The 19149-nt window shown below is 49.0% G+C and overlaps 1 protein-coding gene across 2 annotated transcripts in view; it reads right to left on the bottom strand.

The window, feature by feature from the left end:
* LOC140398456 (epsilon-sarcoglycan-like) overlaps positions 1-19149 on the bottom strand; it is a 96251-nt gene that overhangs the window by 8808 nt on the left and 68294 nt on the right. For both annotated transcript variants that reach the window (XM_072487152.1, XM_072487151.1), the window contains exons 8-9: positions 12657-12683; positions 8563-8751 (exon numbers count right to left, since the gene is read on the bottom strand). In XM_072487152.1, the coding sequence (XP_072343253.1) occupies positions 8563-8751; positions 12657-12683 (216 nt within the window). The remainder of the gene's footprint in view (positions 1-8562; positions 8752-12656; positions 12684-19149) is intronic.

Raw genomic sequence — 19149 nt, 5'->3', positions numbered from 1 at the left:
TTGTCGTTGGTACGATCTAGATGACAGGACTGGGGGCATTCTGGCTAAGTTTGCCGATGATACAAAGATAGGTGGAGGGGCAGGTAGTATGGAGGAGGTGGGGAGGCTGCAGAAAGATTTAGACAGTTTAGGAGAGTGGTCCAAGAAATGGCTGATGAAATTCAACGTGGGCAAGTGCGAGGTCTTCCACTTTGGAAAAAAGAATAGAGGCATGGACTATTTTCTAAACGGTGACAAAATTCATAATGCTGAAGTGCAAAGGGACTTGGGAGTCCTAGTCCAGGATTCTCTAAAGGTAAACTTGCAGGTTGAGTCCGTAATTAAGAAAGCAAATGCAATGTTGTCATTTATCTCAAGAGGCTTGGAATATAAAAGCAGGGATGTACTTCTGAAGCTTTATAAAGCATTAGTTAGGCCCCATTTAGAATACTGTGAGCAATTTTGGGCCCCACACCTCAGGAAGGACATACTGGCACTGGAGCGGGTCCAGCAGAGATTCACACGGATGATCCCAGGAATGGTAGGCCTAACGTACGATGAACGTCTGAGGATCCTGGGATTATATTCATTGGAGTTTAGGAGGTTGAGGGGAGATCTAATAGAAACTTACAAGACAATGAATGGCTTAGATAGTGTGGACGTAGGGAAGTTGTTTCCATTAGCAGGGGAGACTAGGACCCGGGAGCACAGAATAAAAGGGAGTCACTTTAGAACAGAGATGAGAAATTTCTTCAGCCAGAGAGTGGTGGGTCTGTGGAATTCATTGCCACAGAGGGCGGTGGAGGCCGGGATGTTGAGTGTCTTTAAGACAGAAGTTGATAAATTCTTGATTTCTCGAGGAATTAAGGGCTATGGAGAGAGAGCGGGTAAATGGAGTTGAAATCAGCCATGATTGAATGGTGGAGTGGACTCGATGGGCCGAATGGCCTTACTTCCGCTCCTATGTCTTATGGTCTTATGGTAACACGAAAAAATCTAAATACTGTTGTAATTTTTGCTGAGAAGACAACTGTGATGTGGTATATTGTAAATAAAATCTTTTAATTGCAGTTTGTATGCTTCATAAATGTTATACCTTTGTTACATTATTGTAATTTTGTTACAATTTTGTAAATATGAATATTCACAGTATCACAATGTTGTAGTAAAATGTGCTACACAAGCAGAAACGCCAGAATACATGGAATCAATCCAATGCATTATTGAGCTGTTTCTGCAAATGCACTTTAGCCAGGATGCCACACTTGCTAGATTCACACAATCAAAAAATCAGCCCTTCTATCTTAACTCAAGAAATGCGTAAGTATAGTCTTAATAAGCTGAGAGAATTTACAGGGAAATGGTAACTATTTCCAAAACAAAGAACAATACAGCACAGGAACAGATCCTCCAAGCCTGTACTGGTCATCATACCAACTTTGGCCAAAACCTTCAGCACATCATTGTGCCGTATCCCTCTATACCTATCCTACCCTTGTAATTGTCAAGATGCCTTTTGAATGCCGTTAATGTATCTGCTTCCACAACCTCCATGGCAATAATTTAATTATTTTATTGCTTTCAATTCAATCTTGTAAAATAGTCTCTTTAATATCTTACATACGATTAACTGAATACAGTAATTCAATGGGCTATTATTTTGTTATCCATGAAGGCTTTGCCTGCTCAACTTGCCCCTCACCTGAGGTTTGGTGTTCCTCAGGTTAAATCACCACCAGTCAAAGAGAAAAGAAGCCTATGGCCATCTGGGACTGTGGTGACTTTACCTGACCCACCTTATTTTATCATGTATTTGTGTTCCAAAGAGCCAACAATGTGTCACTGATGCTTGCATCCCTATTGCACAGTACAATGCTTCAGATCAAAATTAGTCCGCGATGAGAGCAATATGACTTTCCTTAAAATTGTGTCACAAGATTTATTTTCCAGTTTAATAGCATCTTTTATCTGAAGCATCAGCTCTTTGATCATTGTAATATAAAATGTTGCATAGTAAAATAATTTGCTTCAAATGTTTTGTATTAAATCTATTTAGAGCAGAAGACTGCCCGGGTGTTCTAATAGTTATACTGCCACAATTTTTGTTTTGATGCACACACAAAGCCTTTCCACGTCGGTGAAAAATGGCTTTGCAACACACTCTTAAATTCAAAATGAAAGAGATTAAAATCTTTTTTTTTTTTAAATATGTTTTTGTTAAGAATTTTTCAACAATATTTTCCAGCATACAAACAAACCCCCCCCCCCCCCCCCCACCCGTAACAAAGAAAAGAAAGAAAGCTCGCGTGGCAAGACATGAACATGGCAAGTCAATAAAATACAGAGTTTTGTACATTGGATTCATCCCGTACATGTCAGTTCCCGGATCATTCATGTGTTTTCTAGCTCAAATGCCCCCAGAGAAACCCCCCTTCCCCCTCCCTCCTCTAACGCTCCGCGAGATGGTCTAGGAACGGTTGCCACCGCCTGTAGAACCCCTGCGCAGACCCTCTCAAGGCAAACTTTATCCTCTCCAACTTGATAAACCCTGCCATATCATTTATCCAGGCCTCCATGCTGGGGGGCTTCGCCTCCTTCCACATTAGCAAGATCCTTCGCCGGGCTACTAGGGACGCAAAGGCCAGAATGCCAGCCTCTCTCACCTCCTGCACTCCCAGCTCGTCCACTACTCCAAATAGTGCTAGCCCCCAGCTTGGCTTGACCCGGACTTTCACCACCTTAGATACTGTTCCCGTAACTCCCCTCCAGTGCCGGGCATGACCAAAACATATGGACATGGTTCGCCAGACTTCCTGAGCACCTCCCACATCTGTCCTCCACCCCAAAGAACCTACTCAGCCTCGCCCCCGTCATATGCGCTCTGTGAACTACCTTAAACTGTATCAGGCTAAGCCTGGCACACGAGGAAGAGGAACCCTACTTAGGGCATCAGCCCACAGCCCCTCCTCAATCTCCTCCCCCAGCTCTTCTTCCCATTTACCTTTCAGCTCCTCTACCAAAGCCTCCCCCTCTTCTTTCATCTCCTGGTATATCGCCGACACCTTGCCCTCTCCCACCCATACGCCCAAAATCACCCAGTCTTGAATCCCCTGTGCCGGGAGCAGCAGGAATTCCCTCACTGCCGCCTCACAAACACCCTCACTTGCATGTACCTGAAAGCGTTTCCCGGGGGTAGCCCAAACGTCTCCTTCAGCACCCCTGAGCTCGCAAACGTCCCGTCAATGAACAGGTCCCCCATTCTTCTAATCCCTGCCCGATGCCAGCTCTGAAACCCCCCGTCCATCCTTCCTGGGACAAACTGATGGTTGTCTCTGATCGGGGACCACACCGAGGCTCCCGTCGCACCCCTGAGCCATCTCTACTGCCCCCAGATCTTTAGCGTTGCCGCCACCTCCGGGCTCGTGGTGTACCTTGTAGGCGAGAGCGGCAGCGGTGCCGTCACCAGCGCCCCCAGGCTCGTTCCTTTGCAGGACGCCATCTCCAACCTCTTCCACGCCGCCCCCTCACCCTCCATCACCCACTTACGGATCATCGCCACGTTGGCTGCCCAATAGTAACCACCCAAATTCGGCAATGCCAACCCTCCTCTATCTCTGCTACGCTCCAGGAACCCCCTCCTTACCCTCGGGGTCTTGCTCGCCCACACAAATCCCATAATGCTCCTGCTTACCCTCTTAAAGAAGGCCTTAGTAATCACAATTGGGAGGCATTGGAATACAAAAAGAAACCTCGGGAGGACCACCATTTTAACCGACTGTACCCTACCCGCCAGCGAGAGTGGCAACATGTCCCACCTTTTAAAATCCTCCTCCATCTGTTCCACCACCCGCGACAAATTAAGTTTGTGCAGTGCCCCCCATCTCCTAGCTACCTGGATCCCCAAGTATCGAAAGCTCCTTTCCGCCCTCTTCAACGGTAGGTCATCTATCCCTCTTCCCTGGTCCCCCGGATGGATCACAAAGAGCTCACTCTTTCCCACATTGAGCTTATAGCCCGAAAAGTCTCCAAACTCCCATGGGATCTGCATTACCTGAACCATCCCCTCCACTGGATCCGCCACATACAGCAACAGGTCGTCTGCGTACAGCGACACTTGATGTTCCTCTCCCCCTCAAACCACCCCCTTCCATTTCCCCGACTCCCTTGACGCCATGGCCAAAGGTTCAATTGCTAATGCAAACAGCAGAGGGGACAGGGGGCACCCCTGCCTCGTCCCTCGATACAGCCGGAAATACTCCGACCTCCGCCGGTTCGTGACCACACTCGCCACCGGGGCTTTATATAGGAGCTTAACCCAACTAATAAGCCCTCCCCTGAACCCAAACCTCCTCAACACTTCCCAAAGATACTCCCACTCTACCCGGTCAAAGGCCTTCTCCGCGTCCATGGCTGTCACTATCTCCGCTTCTCCCTCCACTGATGGCATCGTTATCACATTTAGGAGCCTTCGCACATTAGTATTTAACTGCCTACCCTTTACGAATCCCGTCTGGTCCTCGTGAATCACCCCCGGGACACAGTCCTCAATCCTCGTGGCCAACTTTTTTGCCAGCAACTTAGCATCTACGTTAAGGAGCGAGATCGGTCTATATGACCCACATTGCAGTGGGTCCTTATCCCGCTTCAAGATCAAAGAGATCGTCGCCTCCGACATTGTCGGGTGCAGGGTCCCCCCCTCCCTTGCTTCATTGAAGGTCCTTACCAGCAACGGGGCTAACAGGTCTACATACTTCCTATAAAACTCCACCGGGAACCCACCCGGCCCCGGGGCCATCCCTGCCTGCATGCTCCCCAGTCCTTTAACCAGCTCCTCCACCCCAATTGGCACCCCCAAACCAGCCACCTCCTGCTCCTCCACCCTTGGGAACCTCAATTGGTCCAAGAATCGCCGCATCCCCTCTTTTCCCCCTGGGGGCTGGGACCTATACAGCTCCTCGTAAAAGGCCTTAAAAGCCTCATTCACTTTCCACGCACTCCGCACCGTAGTTCCCCTGCCATCTTTGACTACGCCTATTTCCCTCGCTGCCTTCCTCTTACGGAGCTGATCTGCCAGCATCCGACTCGCCTTCTCCCCATATTCATATATCGCCCCCTGTGCCTTCCTCCACTGTGCCTCTGCCTTCCCTGTGGTCAACAGGTCGAACTCCGTCTGGAGACTTCGTCTCTCCCTGAGTAGTCCCTCATCAGGAGCCTCTGCATAGCTCCTGTCCACCCTTAAAATCTCCCCCACTAACCTCTCCCTTTCCCTGCCCTCTCTCTTCACCCTATGAGCCCTGATGGAGATTAACTCTCCCCTGACCACCGCCTTCAGCGCCTCCCATACTACTCCCACCTGCACCTCTCCGTTGTCGTGGGCTTCCAGATACCTTTCGATACACCCCCGCACCCTCCCGCACACTTCCTCGTCTTCCAGCAGTCCCACATCCAACCTCCACAACGGGAGTTGGTCCCTCTCCTCCCCCAGCTCTAGCTCCACCCAATGCGGGGCATGGTCTGAAATAGCTATAATAGCTATGGCCGAATACTCCGTTCCCTCCACTTTCGGGATCAATGCCCTGCCCAGAACCAAAAAATCTATCCGGGAGTAGGCCTTATGTACGTGGGAGAAAAAAGAAAATTCTCTGGCCAAAAGCCTGGCAAATCTCCACGGATCTACTCCCCCCATCTGGTCCTTAAACCCCCTAAGCACCTTGGCCGCAGCCGGCCTCTTCCCCGTCCTAGATCTGAAGCGATCTAATGCTGGGTCCAGCACCGTGTTAAAATGCCCACCCATTATCAAGCTCCCTACCTCCAGGCCTGGAATACGCCCCAACATCCGTTTCATGAATCCAGCATTGTCCCAGTTCGGGGCATATACATTCACCAGTACCACCTACCACTCACCATCACGTATCAGCCTACCTTGTCCGCTACTATGTTCTTGGCCTCAAACGACACCCGCTTCCCCACCAGTATTGCCACCCCTCTATTCTTTGCATCCAGCCCCGAATGGAACACCTGTCCTACCCATCCCTTCCTTAACCTGACCTGATCTGCCACCTTCAGATGTGTCTCCTGAAGCATGACCACGTCTGCCTTCAGTCCCTTTAGGTGTGCGAACACTTGGGCCCTCTTAACCGGCCCATCTAGGCCTCTCACATTCCACGTGATCAGCCGCGTCCCCCCCCGCCCCCCCGCGCCGACTAGCCATCTCCTATCTTAGGCCAGTCCCGTGCTCGCGCCTCCCACACCTCCAGTCCCCCAGGCGGGGAACCCCCGCCCCGACCACCTCTTCCATTTTCAGTTCCCCCTCGGACAGTGCAGCAGCAACCCTAATATTCCCCCCCTTCCCTCCCCCCCTCCCCGCTAGATCCACATCTAGCTCTTTTGCTCCCCCCATATTACTTCCGTGAGACAGCTGACTTCTGCTGACCCCGGCTTCCCCCGCCTTCCCGTTGATCTCCCCCGTGTGGGAGTCTCTCCTCCTCCTTACCTCCCTCCACCCCCCCCTTTTTTGGCACGGGAAAAAGCCCGCGCTTTCCTGACCCAGCCCCGCCCCCTGTGGCGCAGCTCCTGTTGCGGCCATTATCCCAGTTCCCTCATCCCCGAGTCTCACCTCCCTCCAGCACCGACGCCCACATTCCCCATCATCATCATCTCGTCGACAGAAAAGAAAAAAGGAATTTTAGGAATTTTAACCAGAACTCTACCCACATCCCCATCCATCATCCCACCCATGAAGTATTCTTTACCCATATTTACAACCCCATATACAACCAACATCTCCCCCCACACCCACATCCCCTCAGTCCGAGTCCAGTTTTTCCGTCTGAATAAAGGTCCAAGCCTCTTCTGGCGTTTCAAAATAATGGTGTCGGTCCTGATAAGTGACCCACAGCCGCGCAGGCTGCAGCATGCCGAACCTGACTCTTTTTTTATGCAGCACCGCCTTGGCCCGGTTGAAGCCAGCTATCCTCCTTGCCACCTCCGCGCTCCAATCCTGGTAAACACGGATCACCGCGTTCTCCCATCTACTGCTCCGCACCTTCTTGGCCCATCTCAGCACACTTTCTTTGTCCGCGAAGCGATGGAACCTTGCCGCTATCGCCCTTGGAGGCTCATCAGCCTTGGGTCTCCTCGCCAGGACCCGGTGAGCCCCTTCTAGCGCCAGGGGGGCCGGAGAGGCCTCCGCTCCCATCAGCGAATGGTGCATCGCACTTACATACGCCCCGGCATCAGCTCCCTCCACTCCTTCGGGGAGACCCAGAATCCGGAGGTTCTCTCTCCTCGACCTGTTCTCCAGGACCTCGATTCTCTCGGCCCACCTCCTGTGCACCACCTCGTGCGCCTCCATTTTTACTGCCAGGCCCAGGATCTCGTCCTCGTTATCATTCGTTTTATCTCTCACCTCACGAAGCTCCACTGCCTGGGCCTTCTGGGTCTCCTTCAGCCCCTTGATCGCCAACAGCATTGGCACCAGCACCTCCTTTTTAAGCTCCTCCACACAGCGCTTAAGGAACTCCTGCTGGTCCGGGCCCCATGCTGCTTGATCTCCGCCCTCCGCCATCTTGCTTTTTCCCCCTCGTTTTTGTCGCTGCTCCAGAGCCTCTTTTCTCGCCGCTCCACCGCTGATCCCGGCCATATAACGTAAGGGGGGAACCTTACTGCACCTTCCCACACGGGATCAATTCAAAAAAGTTCCGTTGGGGCTCCTCTGGAGAGACCGAAAGTCCGTTAACGCGGGAGCTGCCGAAACGTGCGGCTTAGCTCCGCATCGCCGCAACCGGAAGTCCGAGAGATTAAAATCTACTTTCAGTTTGTGATCTTGCACGAATTAGAGTTTGCATCACTCACATCTGCACCCCTCCAATTCTGGCCTCTTGTGAAAATGAAAATCGCTTATTGTCACAAGTAGGCTTCAAATGAAGTTACTGTGAAAAGCCCCTAGTCGCCACATTCTGGCACCTGTTCGGGGAGGCTGGTATGGGAATTGAACCGTGCTGCTGGCCTGTCTTGGTCTGCTTTCAAAGCCAGCGATTCAGCCCTGTGCCAAACCAGCCCCTTCACCTCCTATTTTAATCGTTCGAACATTGATGCTTTTGAATACTAAGACACTAAGGGCGGGATTTACCGGCTGCTCATGGCGGTGGGAAATTCCAGTCCCACGCCACGCCCGGGTTTCCCAGCGATGAGGGGTGCTGTCAACGGCGGGGTGGTCAGTAAATCCCACCCAGAAATCTAGAATTTCCATACTAAACCTCTCCACCTAGTTAGCTAACACAGAAACAAAATACTCGCTCATACAACTCTGCAACTTTATTTACTGTGAAACCAAGCTGGTCGTTAAGGTGCTTTATCAACTACTGTGAAAGGTTAATTTGACTTATCCTTTTTTTTGATTCGGATTAAAATTTAAAATGCAGCCCTCATTAAGCAAGCATCAAATTTAGGATTCTGGACATAAAACAAACAATGGATGTACAATGTATTGAACTGAGTTCAGGCATTCACCGATTCTTCACAAGGTATTGCCTATTTTATCTCTCTCTTACACTGTGGCAGTTTAACAATACGGAAACTTACTGTTGGTCCAATACAAGAGGTATTCGGGAGGTGTCGTTGTTGAAAGGCAGACGTGGAGGTGCTCTTTCCCCAGTTCTTGCATTAAACATGGGGAGAGTGGAGAGAGGCCGTAGGCCTTCTCGACCTTTAGCCAAATCTCTAAGTTCACTGGTATTATCTTGAATCGAGTGATGATGGACAAGTTGAATGCTAAAAGAGGAAAAAGCATAAGGCATGTAATTCATTTTTGAACATCCATTACATTCACAATAATCCGACTCCGAATATCTGCAATTTGCATAACTTGCAGAGCAGGACTCCCAATCTCCCTGAGTATTGAGAGCCTGAGCTTGCTGGAGTGTGTCGGTTTGACAAAATTATGTAGCTCCAGCATGCACTCTGGCCGGTAATACTGACAACCATAAAAACCTGGAACTCCCTTTCTAACTGCACTGTGGCTGTGCCGACACCACATGGACTGCAGCAGTTCACGAAGGTAGCCCACTGCCACTCTTTAGGGATGGACAAAAAATGCTGGCCTAGCCAGCGACACGCACATCTGTGAAGAATTTTTAAAAACCTACGCTGACGCTTTGATTGTGAGGGATTGCTTCATCTATGGATAAAATATTAAACTGGAACCTTCATTCTCTGCTCAGGTGGATATACAAGATTCTGTGATGAGCAGGAGAGAATCCTGGCTAACATTTATTCTTCAATGTCTATAAATTCAGATTAACTGAGTGTGTATTTCAATGCTATTTGCAAAAGGGTTGTTATATTTTCCTATTTTCCAGAGAAATTCATTAGCTTGCAAGGTACTTGGTATTCCAAAGCTCCTTCCAAGAGCAGGAGGTGACAGCCCGTGCCAACATTGTGTACAGGATTGGGAACAGTGGGTATCAAATAAGGCACAAATTAAGCAATCTGCAAAGTAAAGTATTTACCAGGCAAGTAACTCAAGCATCCATTTTGCAAAGTGTTTACTAACACCCTGCTATATTCTTAATACTGCATAAAGCCTGATACATTCAAACTGTAGCTTATTGAAATGCATGGTACATTTCCATAAGTATGTCATGAAGCAAATGGCAGGCTACACATCCTGGCTCTATTACGTATGGTGAACTACTGAATTTGGGCATGTTATCACCGTGCATGTATTTCTTAACTTACTACATCTGAAGAATATGCTTGCATCACAAGATCGTGCATAATACAAGCAAGTGGAGTCAGACTAAACTCTGGTCCAATATGACTAGCTCTCGACTCCCATTGAAAAGGATACTTCCAATTTCCTTATCTATAAATGCATCAATGTACAAAGAGAAGTTGAAATCAGGGGCTTCTGCAAAACTCAGGGCCAATTTAAGTTTTCCAATGTCTTGCCCTCATTCCTACTCATTCCCACAAAGACATAAACCCCATCATTTAAAAACAACATGCTCTGCTTGGAATGTAACCCCAATTTAAAAGTGTGCCTTGGAGCCAGAATTCCATCATGAACTCCTTTTTGCCTTTGTAGGCATGTAAATGTAGCCTGACAGACTGCAAAAAAATATTGTATACCATAGCAACCAGCGCCCATCAACATTTGCATGCACAAGCACAACTACACACATCCCAGAGGAAACTGTGCAGTGGAGCAGCAGGTGGTGCTGTGCAATTGGGACCGTCATCAAATGATTCACTACATTTTGAGAAATGCAGCAGTGTGGTGAAAGTGGGTGGGAGGCATTGCAGACTTCCTACACTGCCCGTGCCTGTTATTTACACTGTTTAACTCTAATTCAGTTCACCTATGATGTATCTACCCTTTCTGACAGTAATCAAAATGTTCCCAAAGCTTCTTGCTTCCCTGGACATCCCGCATGCAAGGGTACTTAAAGGAGGGTGAAGCTAAAGGTAGATTGCAAGCCAAACTCTGCAAACAATCAAAAATCTCAACACATTCAATCACTGTAAGCCTGGAAGAGCAAACTGTGTGGCTCACTAGAAGATAGCACACAGCATCCTGTATCTTTTCCATTAATGTTTGCAAACACTAGTGCAATAACTTCCTGGAAGGTTTGGCAAATAACTTTGAAGCATTAGCACTGGGTGACATCAGTGTACAGATGGTGAGGAGCAAGTAATGAAAGCAAGGCAAGAGAGGAGTGTGCTGCCTGAATGGCCAAAAAGCTGTATCAATGACCCCCTGTGTGGTGATCTCTATGTGTACATGAACACAAGGGGTTAATGTGTCATCAGTAGCACCACGTGACCACTAGAGGGCCGGACCAACAGGGGTATAAAAGGCAGCCACATTGGGGTACTCTCTCTCTTTCTTGGGTGCACGGTGATCAAAGTAACAGCAGACTAGTTTAGATGGCCAGTGGAGTTACGTATAGTTACCATAGTTAGATCTTATCACTCGTATCAAAGTTAAAGTAAAGAACTCATGTAAATATTGTTGTAGTTACTCAATAAACCTTTTGTTACTACTGGAAGAGTTCGAATCTTCTTCATCGGGATTCAGAATACCTCATCACTAACCAAGGATTGAGTAGCACATGTTACCTACCAGACAGGTGACAAAACACCCTGTGCTTTCTCCATTACAGCATTGTGTTGAAATTGGACAATCGTGCAACATTCATATTATAAATCAGCAGAAAAGAAGATGAAAGTTCTGGCTGTGGTAATTAATACATCAGTCACCTTTTTAATACTTGTTTCGACACACCAGTTGAGAAAGTAGCACTAATCTGGATTGAACCATCGGCAGAAAAGTTGGAGGCAGTGCCCTCAGCTCAAAAGTCCATGCAGCAAATGTCAAACTCTCTGGACCGTTTTGCATGAGGGACAGCCACTTATCTCATATTACCATCAGCTGTTAGTGGGGGGAAGGTAGGGTTTGGTTGTGGGGCTAGAGGGCTTATGGGGGGGGGGGGCTGGATGTAGCTGTTGCTTGTTTTTCTTTTTCTCTGACCTGTGTTATTAGCACAACAAATGTACCATATTTGAACAATTTTCAGAGTTGTGTTGTAGTTTATATTGTGTATGTTATCTGTGAAATCTTTATTCAAAGAACTCTCTGGGCCAAATTCTCCAGCCGTTGCGATTCACTTTTCTTGCTGGCAGTGCACCCCCATCCATGGGCTTCCAGGCAGCATGCAGTGGCTTGAATGGGAATCCCATTGACAAGCCGCGGGAGTAGAAAATCCCATCAAGAAACACGCGGCTGGGGGACTGGCAAATCCCGCTCCGTGTTCCTGGCAGCTAGATTCCGGGGATGAAAGGGGTGACGTGTAAGGAGAGACTGAACAGTTTGGGTTCATACTCACTGGAGTTTAGACGAATGAGAGGGGATCTGTTGAGGTATATAAAATACTAAGAGGGATTGATGAAGTAAACGTCGACCAAATGTTCCCCCTTGTGGGGCAATCTAGAATGAGAGGTCACAGACTAAGGTTGAGAGATGCCAGATTTAAAACTGAGATGAGGAGCAACTATTTCTCGCAGAGGGTGGTGAATTTGTGGAACTCGCTGCCCCATAGTGCAGTGGAGTCTGAATCATTAAATGGTTTCAAGAAGGAGATAGATATATTTCTGATTTTAAAAAAGCAGGTTCAAGTGATATGGGAAACAGGCAGGGAAGTGGATTTGAGACCAGGAAGAGATCAGCCATGATCTGATTAAATGGCGGAGAAGGCTCAAATGGCTGAATTGCCTACTTCTGCTCCTAATTCCTATGTTCCTCTGTTCCAATCCAGATATCCCAGAGATTTATTTGGATTCGGGACTTTACCTTCATTTACATTTATTACCATCACTGTAACTAGCACCAAGGTTCTCGGTGGCATTTTCACTCAGCTCAGGTGGAAGTCATCTCCTTTGCATTTCTCGGTGTTTATCCACTCCCATTCTGATGCAGCCCTGTAAATAATTTGCTTACTGTCTGCTTACTAATGATATAGCAATGGACTTTGTTCTGAGCTTTAAGAATAAACTTTGCACTATTTCGTGCACATGAAGACTGTTGATAAATAGGCCGTATTCAAAATATCGAGATCTGTTTCCAAGAACTGAGGGTTTTTGTAATTAACAAGATAAAAGAAACAGTGGCAACTTACTCCGATGTCTTTGAGTCTCTTTTTTCCCTGCAAATGAACAGAATGAGAGAAGTCAATGAAGTCTATTGAAGAGGGGAGAGGAAATTGTTGGAGGTTCATTTGTAAATGTGAAAAAAATCCAAATATAAGCATATGTTAACCAACAATCAACATTCAGACCAATTAACACGCAAGTCGAGCATTTGTAATTATTTTATTTTTTTTAATAAATATTTTATTGAAAATGTTTGGTCAACCAACACAGTACATTGTGCATCCTTTACACAATATTATAACAACACAAATAACAATGACCTATTTTATCAACAAAAAAATGAATAAATAATAAATAACAAAAATGAAAACTAACCCTAATTGGCAACTGCCTTATCACAAGTAACACTCTCCAAAAATATAATTTAACAGTCCAATATATAATTATCTGTCGCAACGACCTATACATATTATACAGTATATATTAACAACCCTGAGAGTCCTTCTGGTTCCTCCTCCCCCCCCCCCCTCCCCCCCCCCTCCCCCCCCCCCCCCCCCCCACCCCGATCCTGGGCTGCTGCTGCTACCTTCTTCTTTTCCATTCCCTCTATCTTTCTGCGAGGTATTCGACGAACGGTTGCCACCGCCTGGTGAACCCTTGAGCCGACCCCCTTAGAACGAACTTAATCCGCTCTAGCTTTATAAACCCTGCCATGTCATTTATCCAGGTCTCCACCCCCGGGGGCTTGGCTTCTTTCCACATTAACAATATCCTGCGCCGGGCTACTAGGGACGCAAAGGCCAAAACATCGGCCTCTCTCGCCTCCTGCACTCCCGGCTCTTGTGCAACCCCAAATATAGCCAACCCCCAGCTTGGTTCGACCCGGACCCCCACTACTTTTGAAAGCACCTTTGTCACCCCCATCCAAAACCCTTGTAGTGCCGGGCATGACCAAAACATATGGGTGTGATTCGCTGGGCTTCTCGAGCATCTCGCACACCTATCCTCTACCCCCAAAAATTTACTGAGCCGCGCTCCAGTCATATGCGCCCTGTGTAATACCTTAAACTGAATCAGGCTTAGCCTGGCACACGAGGACGACGAGTTTACCCTGCTTAGGGCATCTGCCCACAGCCCCTCCTCGATCTCCTCCCCCAGCTCTTCTTCCCATTTCCCTTTTAGTTCATCTACCATAGTCTCCCCTTCGTCCTTCATTTCCCTATATATATCTGACACCTTACCATCCCCCACCCATGTCTTTGAGATCACTCTGTCCTGCACCTCTTGTGTCGGGAGCTGCGGGAATTCCCTCACCTGTTGCCTCGCAAAAGCCCTCAATTGCATATACCTGAATGCATTCCCTTGGGGCAACCCATATTTCTCGGTCAGCGCTCCCAGACTCGCGAACTTCCCATCCACAAACAGATCTTTCAGTTGAGTTATTCCTGATCTTTGCCACATTACATATCCCCCATCCATTCCCCCCGGGGCAAACCTATGATTGTTTCTTATCGGGGACCCCCCCAAGGCTCCAGTCTTTCCCCTATGCCGTCTCCACTGTCCCCAAATCTTCAGTGTAGCCACCACCACCGGGCTTGTGGTGTAGTTCCTCGGTGAGAACGGCAATGGGGCTGTCACCATAGCCTGTAGGCTAGTCCCCCTACAGGACGCCCTCTCTAATCTCTTCCACGCCGCTCCCTCCTCCTCTCCCATCCACTTACTTACCATTGAAATATTAGCGGCCCAATAATACTCACTTAGGCTCGGTAGTGCCAGCCCCCCCCCTATCCCTGCTACGCTGTAAGAATCCCTTCCTCACTCTCGGGGTCTTCCTGGCCCACACAAACCCCATGATGCTCTTTTCAATCCTTTTAAAAAAAGCCTTTGTGATCACCACCGGGAGGCACTGAAACACAAAGAGGAATCTTGGGAGGACCACCATCTTAACCGCCTGCACCCTCCCTGCCAGTGACAGGGATACCATATCCCATCTCTTGAAATCCTCCTCCATTTGTTCCACCAACCGCGTTAAATTTAACCTATGCAGTGTGCCCCAATTCTTGGCTATCTGGATCCCCAGGTAACAAAAGTCCCTTGTTACCTTCCTCAACGGTAGGTCCTCTATTTCTCTACTCTGCTCCCCTGGATGCACCACAAACAACTCACTTTTCCCCATGTTCAATTTATACCCTGAAAAATCCCCAAACTCCCCAAGTATCCGCATTATTTCTGGCATCCCCTCCGCCGGGTCTGCCATGTATAGTAGCAAATCGTCCGCATACAAAGATACCCGGTGTTCTTCTCCTCCTCTAAGTACTCCCCTCCACTTCTTGGAACCCCTCAACGCTATCGCCAGGGGCTCAATCGCCAGTGCAAACAATAATGGGGACAGAGGGCATCCCTGCCTTGTCCCTCTATGGAGCCGAAAATATGCAGATCCTCGTCCATTCGTGACCACGCTCGCCATCGGGGCCCTATACAACAGCTGCACCCATCTAACATACCCCTCTCCAAAACCAAATCTCCTCAACACCTCCCACAAATAATCCCACTCCACTCTATCAAATGCTTTCTCGGCATCCATCGCCACTACTATCTCCGTTTCCCCCTCTGGTGGGGCCATCATCATTACCCCTAACAGCCTCCGTATATTCGTGTTCAGCTGTCTCCCCTTCACAAACCCAGTTTGGTCCTCGTAGACCACCCCCGGGACACATTCCTCTATTCTCATTGCCATTACCTTGGCCAGGATCTTGGCATCTACATTTAGGAGGGAAATAGGTCTATAGGACCCGCATTGTAGCGGGTCCTTTTCCTTCTTTAAGAGAAGCGATATCATTGCTTCAGACATAGTCGGGGGCAGTTGTCCCCCTTTCCTTTGCCTCATTAAAGGTCCTCGTCAATACCGGGGCGAGCAAGTCCACATATTTTCTATAGAATTCGACTGAGAATCCATCCGGTCCCGGGGCCTTTCCCGCCTGCAAGCTGCTAATTCCTTTCACCACTTCTTCTACCTCGATCTGTGCTCCCAGTCCCACCCTTTCCTGCTCTTCCACCTTGGGAAATTCCAGCCGATCCAAGAAGCCCATCATTCTCTCCCTCCCATCCGGGGGTTGAGCTTCATATAATTTTTTATAAAATGTCTTGAACACTCCATTCACTCTCTCCGCTCCCCGCTCCATCTCTCCTTCCTCATCCCTCACTCCCCCTATTTCCCTCGCTGCTCCCCTTTTCCTCAATTGGTGTGCCAGCAACCTGCTCGCCTTCTCCCCATATTCGTACTGTACACCCTGTGCCTTCCTCCATTGTGCCTCTGCAGTGCCCGTAGTCAGCAAGTCAAATTCTACACGTAGCCTTTGCCTTTCCCTGTACAGTCCCTCCTCCGGTGCTTCCGCATATTGTCTGTCCACCCTCAAAAGTTCTTGCAGCAACCGCTCCCGTTCCTTACTCTCCTGCTTCCCTTTATGTGCCCTTATTGATATCAGCTCCCCTCTAACCACCGCCTTCAACGCCTCCCAGACCACTCCCACCTGGACCTCCCCATTATCATTGAGTTCCAAGTACTTTTCAATGCACCCCCTCACCCTTAGACACACCCCCTCATCTGCCATTAGTCCCATGTCCATTCTCCAGGGTGGGCGCCCTCCTGTTTCCTCCCCTATCTCCAAGTCTACCCAGTGTGGAGCGTGATCCGAAATGGCTATAGCCGTATACTCCGTTCCCCTCACCTTCGGGATCAACGCCCTTCCCAGCACAAAAAAGTCTATTCGCGAGTAGACTTTATGGACATAGGAGAAAAACGAGAACTCCTTACTCCTAGGTCTGCTAAATCTCCACGGGTCTACACCTCCCATCTGCTCCATAAAATCTTTGAGTACCTTGGCTGCTGCCGGCCTCCTTCCAGTCCTGGACTTCGACCTATCCAGCCCTGGTTCCAACACCGTATTAAAATCTCCCCCCATTATCAGCTTTCCCATCTCTAGGTCCGGAATGCGTCCTAGCATCCGCCTCATAAAATTGGCATCATCCCAGTTCGGGGCATATACGTTTACCAAAACCACCGTCTCCCCCTGTAGTTTGCCACTCACCATCACGTATCTGCCCCTGTTATCCGCCACTATAGTCTGTGCCTCGAACATTACCCGCTTCCCCACTAATATAGCCACCCCCCTGTTTTTCGCATCTAGCCCCGAATGGAACACCTGCCCCACCCATCCTTTGCGTAGCCTAACCTGGTCTATCAGTTTCAGGTGCGTTTCCTGTAACATAACCACATCTGCCTTAAGTTTCTTAAGGTGTGCGAGTACCCATGCCCTCTTTATCGGCCCGTTCAGCCCTCTCACGTTCCACGTGATCAGCCGGGTTGGGGGGCTTCCTACCCCCCCCGCCCCCCTTGTCGATTAGCCATCCCCTTTTTCCAGCTCCTCACCCGGTTCCCACGCAGCTGTATCTCCCCCAGGCGGTGCCTCCCCGCCCATCCCCTCCCATACCAGCTCCCCCCTCTCCCCAGCAGCAGCAACCCAGTAATTCCCCCCTCCCACCCCCCCCCCGCTAGATCCCCCGCTAGCGTAATTACTCCCCCCATGTTGCTCCCAGAAGTCAGCAAACTCTGGCCGACCTCGGCTTCCCCCCGTGACCTCGGCTCGCACCGTGCGACGCCCCCTCCTTCCTGCTTCTCTATTCCCGCCATGATTATCATAGCGCGGGAACCAAGCCCGCGCTTCTCCCTTGGCCCCGCCCCCAATGGCCAACACCCCATCTCCTCCACCTCCCCTCCTCCCCCATCACCACCTGTGGAAGAGAGAAAAGTTACCACGTCGCAGGATTAGTGCATCCTCCTCTTTCCCCCCTTTTTAACCCCCCTCTTCGCCCCCCACATTCGCCCCACCACTTTGTTCAAACTTTCTTTTTAATAACCCGCTCATTCCAGTTTTTCTTCCACAATAAAATTCCACGCTTCATCCGCCATCTCAAAGTAGTGGTGCCTCCCTCGATATGTGACCCACAGTCTTGCCGGTTGCAGCATTCCAAATTTTATCTTCTTTTTATGAAGCACCGCCTTGGCCCGATTAAAGCTCGCCCTCCTTCTCGCCACCTCCGCACTCCAGTCTTGATAAACGCGGATCACCGCGTTCTCCCTTTTACTGCTCCGAGTTTTCTTTGCCCATCTAAGGACCATTTCTCTATCCTTAAAACGGAGGAATCTCACCACTATGGCTCTGGGAATTTCTCCTGCTCTCGGTCCTCGCGCCATCACTCGGTATGCTCCCTCCACCTCCAATGGACCCGCCGGGGCCTCCGCTCTCATTAACGAGTGCAGCATCGTGCTCACATATGCCCCGACGTCCGCTCCCTCCGCACCTTCAGGAAGACCAAGAATCCTCAGGTTGTTCCTCCTTGCGTTGTTCTCCAGTGCCTCCAACCTTTCCACACATCGTTTCTGATGTGCCTCCTGCATCTCCGTCTTCACCACCAGGCCCTGTATATCGTCCTCATTCTCGGCTGCCTTTGCCTTCACGACCCGAAGCTCCCGCTCCTGGGTCTTTTGTTCCTCCTTTAGCCCTTCGATCGCCTGTAGTATCGGGGCCAACAGCTCTTTCTTCATTTCCTTTTTGAGCTCTTCCACACAGCATTTCAAGAACTCTTGTTGTTCAGGGCCCCATGTTAAACTGCCACCTTCCGACGCCATCTTGGTTTTTGCTTTCCTTCCTTGCCGCTGTTCTAAAGGATCCACTGCAATCCGGCCACTTTCTCCTCCTTTTTTCATCCGTATCCAGGGGGGATTCCCTTCTGGTTTACCGCACAGTGTTTTTAGCCGTCAAAATTGCCGTTGGGGCTCCTATCAAGAGCCCAAAAGTCCGTTTCACCGGGAGCTGCCGAAATGTGCGACTCAGCTGGTCATCGCCGCACCCGGAAGTCTGCATTTGTAATTATAAAGAAATGTATTAAATCCAGTCAATTGGGCTTTATGCAACTGCAAGAGATTCATCCCATCATCTTAACCATTATATCAAAATTTTTAGTTGTGTGTTTAAATTACAGCAGTAAGTTGACACAATGATTTATTATGGTTTATTTTTCTTCCACCACTATTGTTAGCACTTTTGCTTCACAGCGCCAGAGACCCGGATTCGATTTCCGATTTGAGTCACTGTCTGTGCGGTGTCTGCACTTTCTCTCCGTGTCTGCATGGGTTTCCTCCGGGTGCTCCGGTTTCCTCCCACAAAGTCCCGAAAGACGTGCTTGTGAGGTGAATTGGACATTCTGAATTCTCCCTCCGTGTACCCGAACAGGCGCTGGAGTGTAGTGACTAGGGGATTTTCACAGTAACTTCATTGCAGTGTTAATGTAGTCTACTTGTGACACATTAGTCTCTGTAGTCCTTCAATTGTTGTTTCTCTATCACTGTTTGTCTTCTTGATTTATTTCTTTTATTGGCACCACTTATAACTGCCTGTTTGTTTAAGCCTATTTACCACCAGCCCTGAAATTCCTTGGGAGGATTGAGTGCAAATTTGC

The sequence above is a fragment of the Scyliorhinus torazame genome, chromosome 21 (assembly GCF_047496885.1).
Source record: "Scyliorhinus torazame isolate Kashiwa2021f chromosome 21, sScyTor2.1, whole genome shotgun sequence".
NCBI classification, from domain to species: Eukaryota; Metazoa; Chordata; class Chondrichthyes; order Carcharhiniformes; family Scyliorhinidae; genus Scyliorhinus; species Scyliorhinus torazame.
Note: the sequence above shows the minus strand (reverse complement) of the source record. Positions and strands in the feature narration are given on the sequence as shown.